The 14,198-nt window shown below is 31.7% G+C and overlaps 1 protein-coding gene across 3 annotated transcripts in view; it reads right to left on the reverse strand.

Annotated features, from left to right (window-relative positions):
- LOC136024753 (nucleolar protein dao-5-like) overlaps positions 1–3,972 on the reverse strand; it is a 44,211-nt gene extending 40,239 nt beyond the window's left edge. For all 3 annotated transcript variants that reach the window (XM_065700202.1, XM_065700203.1, XM_065700201.1), the window contains exon 1: positions 3,799–3,972. In XM_065700202.1, the coding sequence (XP_065556274.1) occupies positions 3,799–3,897 (99 nt within the window). In that variant the 5' untranslated portion in view covers positions 3,898–3,972. The remainder of the gene's footprint in view (positions 1–3,798) is intronic.
- Positions 3,973–14,198: the final 10,226 nt, after the last annotated feature.

Consider the following 14,198-nt stretch of genomic DNA (forward strand, 5'->3'; position numbering starts at 1 on the left):
AATCTCAGTACCAGCCAGCACAACACAAGAGGACACTCCAAGAAGCTACCAAAGTCAAGCTCCCAATCTAAAACTCACCAAAGATTCTTTTTGAGAAGAGTAATAAATCATTGGAATAAACTGAAAGATTCAACTGTCAGTGCTCCCTCCATCCAGTCCTTCAAAAACCAACTTGACAAAGAGTGGGAGAAGAAACAGTGGAGGTTCAACTGGCAGTCCTCAACTCAAGACCACTACAGGTCTGGAAGACCTTAAAGCTCTCAGATGGATTAAGGTAATAAATGGTTATCTTAAAATTTCTACCAATGCATTTCAGGAACATATGAAGCATGTGTGTGTGTGTTGTATCCATCCTCTGAATCTCAAGAAGGCCACTAGAACTTCTGATTACCAATCCAATAAGCCCCTCTTAAGTTTATACAATCATCCTTCCTTTATATACCTCATTTGCCCCCAGAGCATAACTTACATCCCTTGCCCTGAGGGCTCGGGGGGGGGGGGGTTGGCACTCCTAAAGACATGATTTCCAGACCTTTCAATTATGTTGAACAAAATGGCCATCTAAAAACTTGATCAGATGTGTTTGGGAAAATGGTGGGCATAAGAGGAGGGTTAATTGCTCTCCAATCACTTACAACTGTTAAAAAGGGCACTAGCCCTTTCAATTTACAATCAAATAGACCTTTTTTGAAGCTTCTATGACAACAAATAGCTGTATCAAAATTTTACCAGATGTATTTCTGGAAAATACCCTTTTTTGATACACCCAGAATTGTAACTTTCCCTTTCTCCTAATAATAAATCCTGTATGTAAACAATGGATAAACTGTACTATTAACAATCCTTCCCCAGTTTTGGGAGTGGGGGGCATTGTATACCTGGAGCAAAGCTACTAGACGTTTTGAATAGTCTGAACAAAATGACAATTACAAAATTATGACCACTACTGAGGAGAATGGGCATATGAAAAGGGGAATGAGAAAGGGATGGTTGGACTCCAGTCTCTCTTCAAAATACCTTGAAAGTTGCAATATATCAAAATTTTGATTGTATAGATTTAAGGAAAAGGTGTGTGTGGGGGGATGAGGGGGAGGGGAGCTGGTTGCCCTCTAATAACTATTGATTCTTAGAAAGGGAACTGGAATATTCTAGTTTAATAGATCCCCTCCAAAGTTTATACAACCACACCTTCCATAAAAACCTTAAATGTTAATAATAGGCAAATTGCATTACTTATGGGCCTTGTCCAGGGGACAGCATTTTTTTTATCAACCCTGGATGCTACATTTTTGACCCTAGGGCTATTTTGAATGAAATGGCTATCTGAAAGTGTTGATTTGTTGCATTAAGGTAAAAAAGGCATGGGGATATATATGTGCCTTCCAATCATTTTTTAAATTTAAAAGGAGACCATAACTCTCAATTTGCAATCTAATGAGTCTTCTCTGAAGTTTAAACCCCCCTTCCATATGAAGTGTCTATAGAAAACAATAATGCACTAGAACCTTTTGGCTCTTTACTATAGGCAAAGCTATAACATATCATCAAATATGCAGAATAATTATAGTTAACAGAATTTTGATTGTAGCTCTACTACACTTAACCCCTAGCCATGTCCCTAATAAGATCTAATCACTCTTTTATAAGTTAAAAATACCTCATTTTTCCTAATTTTCAGAATTAACCCTCCCTCAACTCCCCCAAAGAGAGTGGATCTGTTCTGGCTTTGTCAATCATGTATCTAGGACTTGTGCTCAGTTTTTCCACCAAGTTTCATCCCAATCTCTCTACTTAAAGCATTTTCTAAGATTTTAAGTTTCCCCTCCAACTCTCCCCAATGTCACCAGATCTGGTCGGGACTTAAAATAAGAGCACTGAGACATGATATCCTTCTGCAAATATATAGCCAAAATTAGAATAGTGGTTCTGCAGTCAAAATGAGTTAATAATAATTATTCTGCATAGGCCTATTAGCCTATGAACTAAATAGGCCTACTGTTTTCTATATATGTCTCCTTGATAGTCTAGTCCTAAATCTAGGCTTATGGCAATATTTACTGGTAAACCTTTTCATTAACAGAATATTCAGATAACCAGGAAACAAACTTACCTCTATAATCAGAAGTTCATCCTGAATCCAAATATAGTCTTTATTTCTGTGGCAAACCCTTTCTAATATTACCTAAATATATATTATAGATTTCTCTATATTATGCCTATGTATTTCCTTTGTATTTATTGATTTTCAATTTTGTCACCATCAATTCAATTTACAGGCAAACTTGTTTTAACCAAGTATATTCTTACACAAGAATTTAAAATAAGAAAAAAATGTATAATCTTTGAGGATCTGTAAAGATCTTAAAATTAAATTTGTAACAGAAACAAATGTCATATTTGGATTCAGGATGAGATTTTGTTTCAAGAGGTAGGCCTAAGTTTGTTTTTTGGCTATGCTAGTTATCCCAGTGCTCTGTTAATAGGCCTATAGAAGTAAAGCCTACAGCTTCACCTAGACATGTAGCCTATAGCCAACCTTTTGTTTTTTTAAAATAGCCTAGACAGTTTACTTTATTGTTTTTCAATCTTTTGGTTTCATGGCAGTGTTTTAAGCCTGTTAGAGGACTGAAAAAGAATTTGACAACAAATCGCTTTATTATTTGAAAACCACAAAAAACATCAAGCAATTTATAAACTCTGGGGGCTAGGCTATCTAAATTACATGAAAAAATTAAAAATTAACCAGTTTTCAAAATTATAGTCAGCCACTCCAAACTAGGGTAAAATTCTAGTTAATTGACTTCTTGCTATCTCAGAAAGGGTTTAGGTTAGGAAAATGAAACTTTCAGGGATAAATCTACAGACTAAAGTATGTCCCAGGAAGGTATTTTGAAGCAACTATCTCCACTCCTTCTCCCTCTAGAGGACCCTGAAATTTGATGACCTTTAAAAATTTGTTTGCTATAAAAGTGAAATGTTTGCAAAATAGATCTTCTATTTAATTGAAGTACAACAAAATTGTTTTCAGCGTCGTAACTTTGCTCAATTCCATTTTGTAAGGTTTTAAAGATATGCAAATACATTTCCTAAATTCTGAAAAAATGTTGATATGGCTCAAAATTCTACTCAAACAACAGGAATTTCATTTTCAGAACTAAAGGCAGAGAAAAAGCAACTGGCTACTGAAAATTAATGTAAAATGCTGTTTTGTCAAATTTTAAATATGTATAGACCTCTCATTTAGGCAAATTTCAGGGCCCTCTAGAGGGAGAAGGAGTCGAGGTGGGTACTTTAAAATACCTTCCCGGGACATACTTTAGCTTGTAGACCCATCCCTGAAAGTTTCATTTTCCTAACCCAAACCTTTTCTGAGACAGCAAGAAGTCAATTAACTAGAATTTTACCCAAACTAGTCTAGGCTGTTCAAAACCATTGTGCCAGTCCAAATTATCTTAATCATGTTTAAGGTAGAAACCTGAAATCCATGTTTAAGAAAGATAGCCTAGCCAATATTTTAATCAAATATTTAACAAAGGTTAAATACTGAACAAGTCGGCTACCAGGAAGCATTAGCCTACCCTACTTTCTTGCACAACAAAGAACACCTCATACACTAGCCTAGAACTACTCTGTCCCAAAACTCAATAAGCCTTTGACAAAATATCAGTCAAATCATTAGAACTGTATTTCAAATCGTAGCCGACAGCCATGCATAAATAGAATATAGCTTGTCTAAATTCACACAGGCATCAATGTTTTCCTAACAATTCTCTAGCCACATAGCCTAGAATGACTTACTGCTTTAGTTTTCTGGACAAAAAGCTCTGCAAGAGATGGTACACTTGTTTTCAGATAAGAGAGAACAAGTGATGCAGCTTTAGACTCAATGGAATCCATTCTTTGGCAAATATTTATGAGTTCCCTGCAATCTGCACGCGTTTATGAAATTTAGTGCTTTATTTCCTCTTGAAAACGGAAATGTAGAAACTTTTGAAAGGACGAAATAAGCATAGTGAGTTTGGGCCGTTTGGTATTTTCGAATTTTTCCGAAAACATATGGAAAAAACTACAGTTATAGTTTATACAGGTTATAATTTTACTTAGATATACTGACACACCATGTAGTTGTGAAGATAACTTTGAGACGGCTATATCTTCCCTAAAGACTTGAATTCAACCTTTCTGTGCATACTTTCCTCTGAAGTAAAATTCGCGCACTGGGATAACAATTTGATTGGTCTATTTTTTGCTTTTATTTACAGTATAACTGCTAAATATGTATAAGCTATCAGATGATCTACTCTCAGTAAAAATGATGTAATATCCGAATGAATTTTTTTTTTAAGTTAACAAAAAATTCCCCAAATGCCACCAACCCTAATAACGGCTTTGGAGATGCCCCCTCAAGTTTGAACGACCGTTTTTTGGCATTATAATTTGAAAGAACTGAAAAAAGACAAACCCCTCCTAGATTTTAAAATATATTCCCCCTCCCCTCAATTTTTATGAGTTTACACTACTGAGCCAGGGGAGGGTATATGTTTTGGCTCTAAACCACCCTTATAAGACGTCATATTTTGAGCAATATGGTGCATAATTAAAACTGCTAGCATCAAGCTTTGCTTTCAAAAAAAGAAATATTAATTAAAAACTTATAAATAAATAAAAATATAATTTTCCCAGTCTTTGTGGGGACTAATTTAGAGAGCCCATAGGAAATTTAGCACTTGAAACGGTGGAACTTTGTTTATTATCATATAATTATCATATGTATGTCTATTCTATAGAAAATATAATGTTTCATAAAAAAAATGGAGTCGTATTTCCGTGATTCTATTTTCCTTTTGATATTTAAAAGTATTTAAGTCACAAAACCAAAATTTTTAAATTTATTGAAGAATTTGAAAATCCTTTTGAGACGTTTGGCTGGAATTTTTTTTTATCCAACTAAAAATGTTTCTATACCTTCAACCCATAAGAAAACAGCTAATATATATATAATATATATATATATATATATATATATATATATATATATATATATATATATATATATTAGCTTTTGGGTTGGCGCTTCGTACCACCCCAACACCTAGTTGGGGGGGGGGCGCTTCGCGCCCCCCCCAAGCCCCCCGCTCGTGTAAGTCGTTACGCACCATATTAGTTACGCGCCATTGTAGTTGTGTCCCACTGTCCCACCTGTGAATATATATATATATATATATATATATGTGTGTGTTTTTAACTACGTAAAACTTGCGAATATACAACATTCTTTGCTGTCCCATTGTCTGTGCATGTAAATAGATTGTCGGGTCTATCGACTCTTGAACATGCAATATATAATTGTCCATGAGAAAAACAATCCGTATTCAGATCTATACCTCATTATTCTAATGATTGCCCTTGAGTTTTGTTGATGGTGATTGTTAATCGAATATTCCCTGTGTCCCCGTCGTCATTTATATATCCCCCTGTGCCCCCGGCGTCCCCGTTGTAGTTGTGCCCCTGTGTCCCGGTCTTCATTTATATTCCCTGTGTCCCGGTCGTCATTTGTGCCCCGGTGTTTTTTTCTTTTTAATTTTTTACCTTTTTCTTTTTTTTCTTTTTTAAGTTTTTTTCTTTTTAGGTTTTTTCTTTTTTTAGCTTTTTTCACGCCATATTAGTTACGTGCCATTGTAGTTGTGTCCCAGTGTCCCACCTGTGAATATAGATAGATATATATACATGTTTGTAAAACTTGCGAATATACAACATTCTTCGCTGTCCCATTGTCTGTGCATATAAATAGATTGTCAGGTTTACCGACTCTTGAACCTGCAACATATAATTGCCCATGGGAAAAAAATCCGTATTCAGATCTATACCTCATTATTATAATGATTGACCTTGAGCTTTGTTGATGGTGATTACTAATCAAATATTCCCTGTGTCCCGGTCGTCATTTATATATCCCCCCTGTGACCCCCGGCGTCCCCTTTGTAGGTTTGTAACTGTGTCCCGGTCGTCATTTATACATCCCCCCCTGTGACCCCGGCGTCCCCGTTGTAATTTTGTCCCTGTGTCCCGGTCGTCATTTATATTCCCTGTGTCCCGGTCGTTATTTGTGTCCCGGTGTCCCAGTCTGTAATTTCTCTTTGAGTGTCCCAGTCGTCATTTGTGTGTCCCGGTCTGTAATTTCGTCAGTCGACAAACATGACGTCAGTCGAAAAACAACTCCATGACGACATACAGCTCAATCCTTATAATGACGTCAGTCGACAAACATGAAGTCAGTCGACACACAAACATGACGTCAGTCAAAAGACAAACAACTTATTTATATATATATACTAGCTGTTGGGGTGGCGCTTCGCGCCACCCCAACACCTAGTTGTTGGGGGCGCTTCCCGCCCCCCCCCCAAGCCCCCCCGCGCGCGTAAGTCGTTACGCGCCATAATAGTTACGCGCCATTGTAGTTGTGTCCCTATGTCCCACCTGTGAATATAGATAGATATATATATATATATATATATATATATATATATATATATATATATATATATATATATATATATATATATATATATGGTTTTAACTACGTAAAACTTGCGAATATACAACATTCTTTGCTGTCCCATTGTCTTTGCATATAAATAGATTGTCAGGTTTACCGACTCTTGAACATGCAACATATAATGGTCCATGGGAAAACAATCTGTATTCAGATCTATACCTCATGATTCTAATGATTGCCCTTGAGCTTTGTTGATGGTGATTGCTAATCGACCATTCCCTGTCCCGGTGTCCCGGTCGTCATTTACATCCCCCTGTTTCCCCCGGTGTCCCCGTTGTAGTTGTGTCCCTGTGTCCCGGTCGTCATTTATATTCCCTGTGTCCCGGTCGTCATTTGTATCCCGGTGTCCCGGTCTGTATATACATTCGTTTTTTAGTTTTGTTTTTCTCCTTTATTTTTTTCCTTTTTTTTTCTTTTTTAGTTTATTTAGATTTTTAGATTTTTTAGTTTTTTTATTAGTTTTTAGTTTTTTTTTCTTTTTAGTTTTTTTGTAGTTTTTACCTTCTTTTTAGTTTTGTTAATTTTTTTTTTTACTTATGTCCTGGTCGTCATTTATACTCCCTGTGTCCCGGTGCTTTGTTGATTGCTAATCGAACATTCCTTTTGTCCTGGTAGCTTTCTCTTTGAGTGTCGTCATTTATTTTTTTCTTTTTTAGTTCTTTTAGTTTTTACCTTTTTTAGTTTTTTTTAGTTTTTTAGATGAAAATTTTTTTTAGTTTTTTCCTTTTTTTCTTTTTAGTTTTTTATTGGTTTTTACCTTTATGTTAGCTTATTTTTCAGTTTTTTCCTTTTTTTTAGTTTTTTTTATTTTTTATTTTTTTTAGTTTTTTACCTTTTTTTAGTTTTTTTAGTTTTTTAGCTTTTTTACTTTTTTTATTAGTTTTTAGTTTTTTTGTAGTTTTTGCCTTTTTTTAGTTTTTTCAGTTTTTTTTTTTAGTTTTTTATTGGTTTTTACCTTTATTTTAGCTTATTTTTCAGTTTTTTCCTTTTTTTAGTTTTTTTTAGTTTTTAGTTTTTTTAGTTTTTTACCTTTTTTTAGTTTTTTTTAGTTTTTTTAGTTTTTTAGCTTTTTTATTTTTTTTATTAGTTTTTAGTTTTTTTTGTAGTTTTTGCCTTTTTTTTAGTTTTTTTAGTTTTTTAGCTTTTTTATTAGTTTTTAGTTTTTTTTGTAGTTTTTGCCTTTTTTTAGTTTTTTTAGTTTTTTAGCTTTTTTATTTTTTTTATTAGTTTTTAGTTTTTTTTGTAGTTTTTGCCTTTTTTTAGTTTTTTTCAGTTTTGACGTCACCTGATCCAGTTTTTTCAGGTGACGTCACCTGATCCACGATCCACAGATCCACAGACAACTTATTTTTATATATATAGATAGTTTTTTTTTTTTACTTATGTCCTGGTCGTCATTTATACTCCCTGTGTCCCGGTGCTTTGTTGATTGCTAATCGAACATTCCTTTTGTCCTGGTCGCTTTCTCTTTGAGTTTCGTCATTTATTTTTTTCTTTTTTAGTTCTTTTAGTTTTTACCTTTTTTAGTTTTTTTTAGTTTTTTAGATGAAAATTTTTTTTAGTTTTTTCCTTTTTTTCTTTTTAGTTTTTTATTGGTTTTTACCTTTATTTTAGCTTATTTTTCAGTTTTTTCCTTTTTTTTATTTTTTTTTTATTTTTTATTTTTTTTAGTTTTTTACCTTTTTTTAGTTTTTTTAGTTTTTTTAGTTCTTTAGCTTTTTTACTTTTTTTTATTAGTTTTTAGTTTTTTTTTGTAGTTTTTGCCTTTTTTAGTTTTTTCAGTTTTTTTTTTAGTTTTTTATTGGTTTTTACCTTTATTTTAGCTTATTTTTCAGTTTTTTCCTTTTTTTTAGTTTTTTTTTAGTTTTTAGTTTTTTTAGTTTTTTACCTTTTTTTAGTTTTTTTAGTTTTTTTAGTTTTTTAGCTTTTTTATTTTTTTTATTAGTTTTTAGTTTTTTTTTGTAGTTTTTAGTTTTTTTTTGTAGTTTTTGCCTTTTTTTAGTTTTTTTAGTTTTTTAGCTTTTTTATTTTTTTTATTAGTTTTTAGTTTTTTTTGTAGTTTTTGCCTTTTTTTAGTTTTTTCAGTTTTGACGTCACCTGATCCAGTTTTTTCAGGTGACGTCACCTGATCCACACATCCACAGACAGACAGACAACTTATTTTTATATATATAGATATATATATATATATATATATATATATATATATATATATATATATATATATATATATATATATATATATATATATATATATATATATATATATATATATATATATATCCCATGGGGGGGAATGCCAGCCCATTTATAGCTGACTTGTTTTTAAGTCAACTACAATATAAATATATGATGGATAAGAATAATCCTATTAATTTAAAACATGCTTTGTCAAATAATAAAAGATATTTAGATGATATTTTGGTCTTAAATTGTAAGAATTTCATTGATATTTCTAAAAATATATATCCATCAGAGCTTATTCTTGAGCCTAGTCATGGCGCTGGTCATGAAGATCATTTCTTAGATTTAAATATTAATATTTGTGATAATAATAAATTAAGTTTTAAAATGTATAATAAAACGGATGATTTTGATTTTGAAGTGATTAGTTTCCCATTCCCTGAAAGTAATATACACTCAAATATCACATATTCAGCGTTTTTCTCACAGTTACTTCGTTATGCAAGGATTTGTAGTAATTATATTGATTTTAAAAATAGATGTAAAATCTTAAGCCAAAAATTGATATCAAGAGGTTTTTCTGCAAATAAATTAACTTGGCAATTTAAAAAATTTAGTTTTCATTATAACGAACTTTTAAATAAATATCAAAAGAATTATCTAGAAATACTTAAAGAAATTTTTAACTAATTTCGGAGGTTCGAGAAATGTTGTCACAGCGCCATTTATTTTGAATTGTGTTTCTAATTGAGCGGATTTTTTTTAAAAAATTAGCCACATGGTAAAGATGAATTCTATAATTGTTTAGTTCATTCAGGTTTTTTGCAATGTGTTAATATTTGTGATTTGGTAAAATTTATAATATTTAGTTTACCTATTGTTGCTAAAGGGAGGGATATATTAATAGGATAAGCTTGTTTTGGTTTTACTTGGTTGTTTTACATTTGCTGTTTTTTTTTTTTTCATGGGCATGTATTTTGGGGGTGATACCTGACGCGGGGATGCCATGGGTATTCTGTGGTAGCCACAACACTGTGCTGGGTAGAGAATTTAGAGTGGCGAAACCCTATATAGGCCAGTGTATTCTCCTGATGAGCCCTTATGTTGGGTGTTGCCTCTGAATTATTTGTCTATATTATTTTTTCTATTGTTCGGTAAATGACGACTTATACTTATTGACGACATGACTGCCTGTCCATGGATTATTCTTTATGGTTGATTGTGTGTGGCTATGCTGTTTGACCTATGTGATTGTATGGATGAGTAGGGTTAAGGCCTCATTCAAGTGCTGGTCTATATTAATCACTAATTTAGGAAAACAGTCTTCCTTTTCTCCTTCTGTCTCTCTTTTTTTTTTTTTTTTTTTTTTTTTTTTTTTTTTTTTTTTTTGTGTTTGTGCTGTAGCATTGGTGATTTCTCTTTTCATGATATTATTCCAGGTTGGATCCAGTGCTGGTGGAGAAAATTTTTTTTTTTTAGTTTTCTCCCCGACAGACCTTTACCCTGGTCCAGGTTTTTAACCTGATATTGTTAATTATTGGTGAGATGGCACTTATGCAAATTTCATGTTCTTTCATCTTTTTGTTTATGTATTTACTGACCTATTGACCTATTGACCTTGGCATGTTTTTTGGACTTTGATTGTTGGATTTTGATTTGGATGTTGGTTTGTTTTGGATTTATTTTCAATAACTTTTTATGCAACAAAACACAAATATTAGCCTCGGAACTCGGAACGATTTTTTGAAAGTTAGTAAGTGTAAAAGTCGTTGTTTTCTTTGCCAAGATCATTTTGTCCCACGGACTTCTGTTAAAAGTACATTGTATAATAAAAATTTTGCATGCAAGTTACGTGGTAATGTTAATTGTAGAACAACCAATGTAATTTACCTATTAGAATGTAATAAATGCTGCCTACAATATGTGGGGGAAACAACTAATAATATATATAAAAGATTTTCTGGACACAAGACAACAGTTAATAATGAAAAAACTAATAACTATCTAGTTAAACATTGTAGTAATGGTAAATGTTCCATATCAGATATAGCTGTCACAATTTTAGAAAATTTAGAATTAGAAAATTTAAATAAAGAAGAGAAGAATAATAGACTACGTAAACAGGAGGATTTCTGGATCCATACTCTTGGTACAGCTTATCCTTTTGGGCTAAATGATCGTGTAGCAAAATATGGTGACATGTCTCACTTTGTTGTTAAATGTATTGATGGTTTTATGGACCATCCTTCTTTTACTTGTCCTACTAAACGCAAAAAACGATCGAGAGGACATATGAAAAATAATAGAAAAAATGAATTAGATGTACATATGCTTTCTATAGATCTATGCCAGCTACTTGAATCTAGGGGTATGATTTCTGTAATAAAGTGTCTAAATAATTTATCCAAGAGGAATTTAATCAAACTTTTCTGGATTGTTAAGAATAATACAGCTCTTGATTATAATTTTAAAGTAATATGTGATACAATTTGCATTCTAACTAAAACGAAATTTATTTCAAAAAAGAAAAAGTTCGATAAGATTAGTAATAAGGATAACAGATTATATTTACCTATTAATTTTACTTGTAAGCAGATTGAAGATATTAATTTACCAGAAATTTTAAATCAGCGGCATGTGAAACAGGCCCTTCCTAGTAATTTAAATTATAATGATAGTCCAGTTTTAACTTATAAATTTTAAAAAACTATTGGGCAAATTATTTTTAATTATAATTTAATACTAAACAAACTAGATAGCGATATAAATTGGAAACCGGTTTGTAATTGTAAGCAACTTGGCCCATTTGTAAATCCTACTTACAAACATGTTATAACAGGGGACTTGTCAATAATAAAGCAAGATGATCTTCAAATTATAATGAATAAAGGGGCTAATTTCCGTCTTTCTCATCATCTGAAACCATCGAGTGTTCTTGATGGCTTGGAAAATGATTTTGATTTATTTATTGATAAGTGGTGTAAGAAAGAGAATAAAAATAAAGAGAGTTTTCAAAGTTGGAAGAATTTAGTTATTAGTAGAGTAAGAAATAAAATATATTCTAACGTAAAAAATAGTAACACTAAATCATTATTTTTTAATGCGAAGATTAAACAAGCAATTGCTAATCTAAAGAATGAATTTGTAATTGTGCCAGTGGATAAAGCTAATAATAATTTTGCCATAATTTGTCAGAAGCTGTATTGTGATATCTTAAAAAGGGAGTTCTGCACAACTAATGTTTATGAAAAGGTAAGTATAGAGGATGAGAATTTAATTGAAAAGACTGAAGAAATACTTTTTAAAAATTTTAATATTAAAATAAATGACAATGATAAAAAGTTCCCTTTCCTATATTGGACTGTAAAATTTCATAAGAATCCCCCTAAACCACGGTTTATTGCTGGAGCAGCTAAATGTCCAACCCGCATTGCTGCTACTGACCTCTCTTTAATTTTAAAGGAAATTGTAAATAAACTTAAAACCTATTGTTCTGGTATTAAAAAATTTTCGAATTTTAATCCATATTGGAGTGTTAATAATTCACTGCAGGTGATAGATTCTTTAACAATGGTTTCAGCTAAAAGAATTGAGTCTTTCGATTTTGCGACAATGTATACTAATTTATCACTTAATTTAGTGTTTGATAATTTAAAAACTGTTATAAAGAAATCTTTCCTCTTATCTAGTAAAAGGTTCTTAAAAATAGACAGTTATAATAAAAAAGCCATATGGATAAACTGCTTTAATACTACAGTTAACTTGAGATGTTACAGCTTGGATATGATTTTTGAGTTATTGGAATTTGTTTTATACAATACTTATATAAGATTTGGGGGTGATTTGTACAAGCAAATAATGGGAATTCCCATGGGGGGGAATGCCAGCCCATTTATAGCTGACTTGTTTTTAAGTCAACTAGAATATAAATATATGATGGATAAGAATAATCCTATTAATTTAAAACATGCTTTGTCAAATAATAAAAGATATTTAGATGATATTTTGGTCTTAAATTGTAAGAATTTCATTGATATTTCTAAAAATATATATCCATCAGAGCTTATTCTTGAGCCTAGTCATGGCGCTGGTCATGAAGATCATTTCTTAGATTTAAATATTAATATTTGTGATAATAATAAATTAAGTTTTAAAATGTATAATAAAACGGATGATTTTGAAGTGATTAGTTTCCCATTCCCTGAAAGTAATATACACTCAAATATCACATATTCAGCGTTTTTCTCACAGTTACTTCGTTATGCAAGGATTTGTAGTAATTATATTGATTTTAAAAATAGATGTAAAATCTTAAGCCAAAAATTGATATCAAGAGGTTTTTCTGCAAATAAATTAACTTGGCAATTTAAAAAATTTAGTTTTCATTATAACGAACTTTTAAATAAATATCAAAAGAATTATCTAGAAATACTTAAAGAAATTTTTAACTAATTTCGGAGGTTCGAGAAATGTTGTCACAGCGCCATTTATTTTGAATTGTGTTTCTAATTGAGCGGATTTTTTTTTAAAAATTAGCCACATGGTAAAGATGAATTCTATAATTGTTTAGTTCATTCAGGTTTTTTGCAATGTGTTAATATTTGTGATTTGGTAAAATTTATAATATTTAGTTTACCTATTGTTGCTAAAGGGAGGGATATATTAACAGGATAAGCTTGTTTTGGTTTTACTTGGTTGTTTTACATTTGCTGTTTTTTTTTTTTTCATGGGCATGTATTTTGGGGGTGATACCTGACGCGGGGATGCCATGGGTATTCTGTGGTAGCCACAACACTGTGCTGGGCAGAGAATTTAGAGTGGCGAAACCCTATATAGGCCAGTGTATTCTCCTGATGAGCCCTTATGTTGGGTGTTGCCTCTGAATTATTTGTCTATATTATTTTTTCTATTGTTCGGTAAATGACGACTTATACTTATTGACGACATGACTGCCTGTCCATGGATTATTCTTTATGGTTGATTGTGTGTGGCTATGCTGTTTGACCTATGTGATTGTATGGATGAGTAGGGTTAAGGCCTCATTCAAGTGCTGGTCTATATTAATCACTAATTTAGGAAAACAGTCTTCCTTTTCTCCTTCTGTCTCTTTTTTTTTTTTTTTTTTTTTTTTTTTTTTTTTTTTTTTTTTTTTTTTTTTTTTGTGTTTGTGCTGTAGCATTGGTGATTTCTCTTTTCATGATATATATATATATATATATATATATATATATATATATATATATATATGTATATATACTAGCTGTTGGGGTGGCGCTTCGCGCCCCCCTTATCCAAGTCAAACCTTATCCAAGTCAAAATCCCAAACCCAATCATCATCGCTATCATTTTCAGTTTTGACATGTTTTGACTCTCGCTGTCCAGGTGAATTTTCATCTAACTGCGCGGTTTTGCGTTCTTTAGCCGCAAGCCTGTTTTCTTGCTGTTCTTGTGATTCCTC

Source organism: Artemia franciscana, chromosome 3 (assembly GCF_032884065.1).
Source record: "Artemia franciscana chromosome 3, ASM3288406v1, whole genome shotgun sequence".
Taxonomy (NCBI): domain Eukaryota; kingdom Metazoa; phylum Arthropoda; class Branchiopoda; order Anostraca; family Artemiidae; genus Artemia; species Artemia franciscana.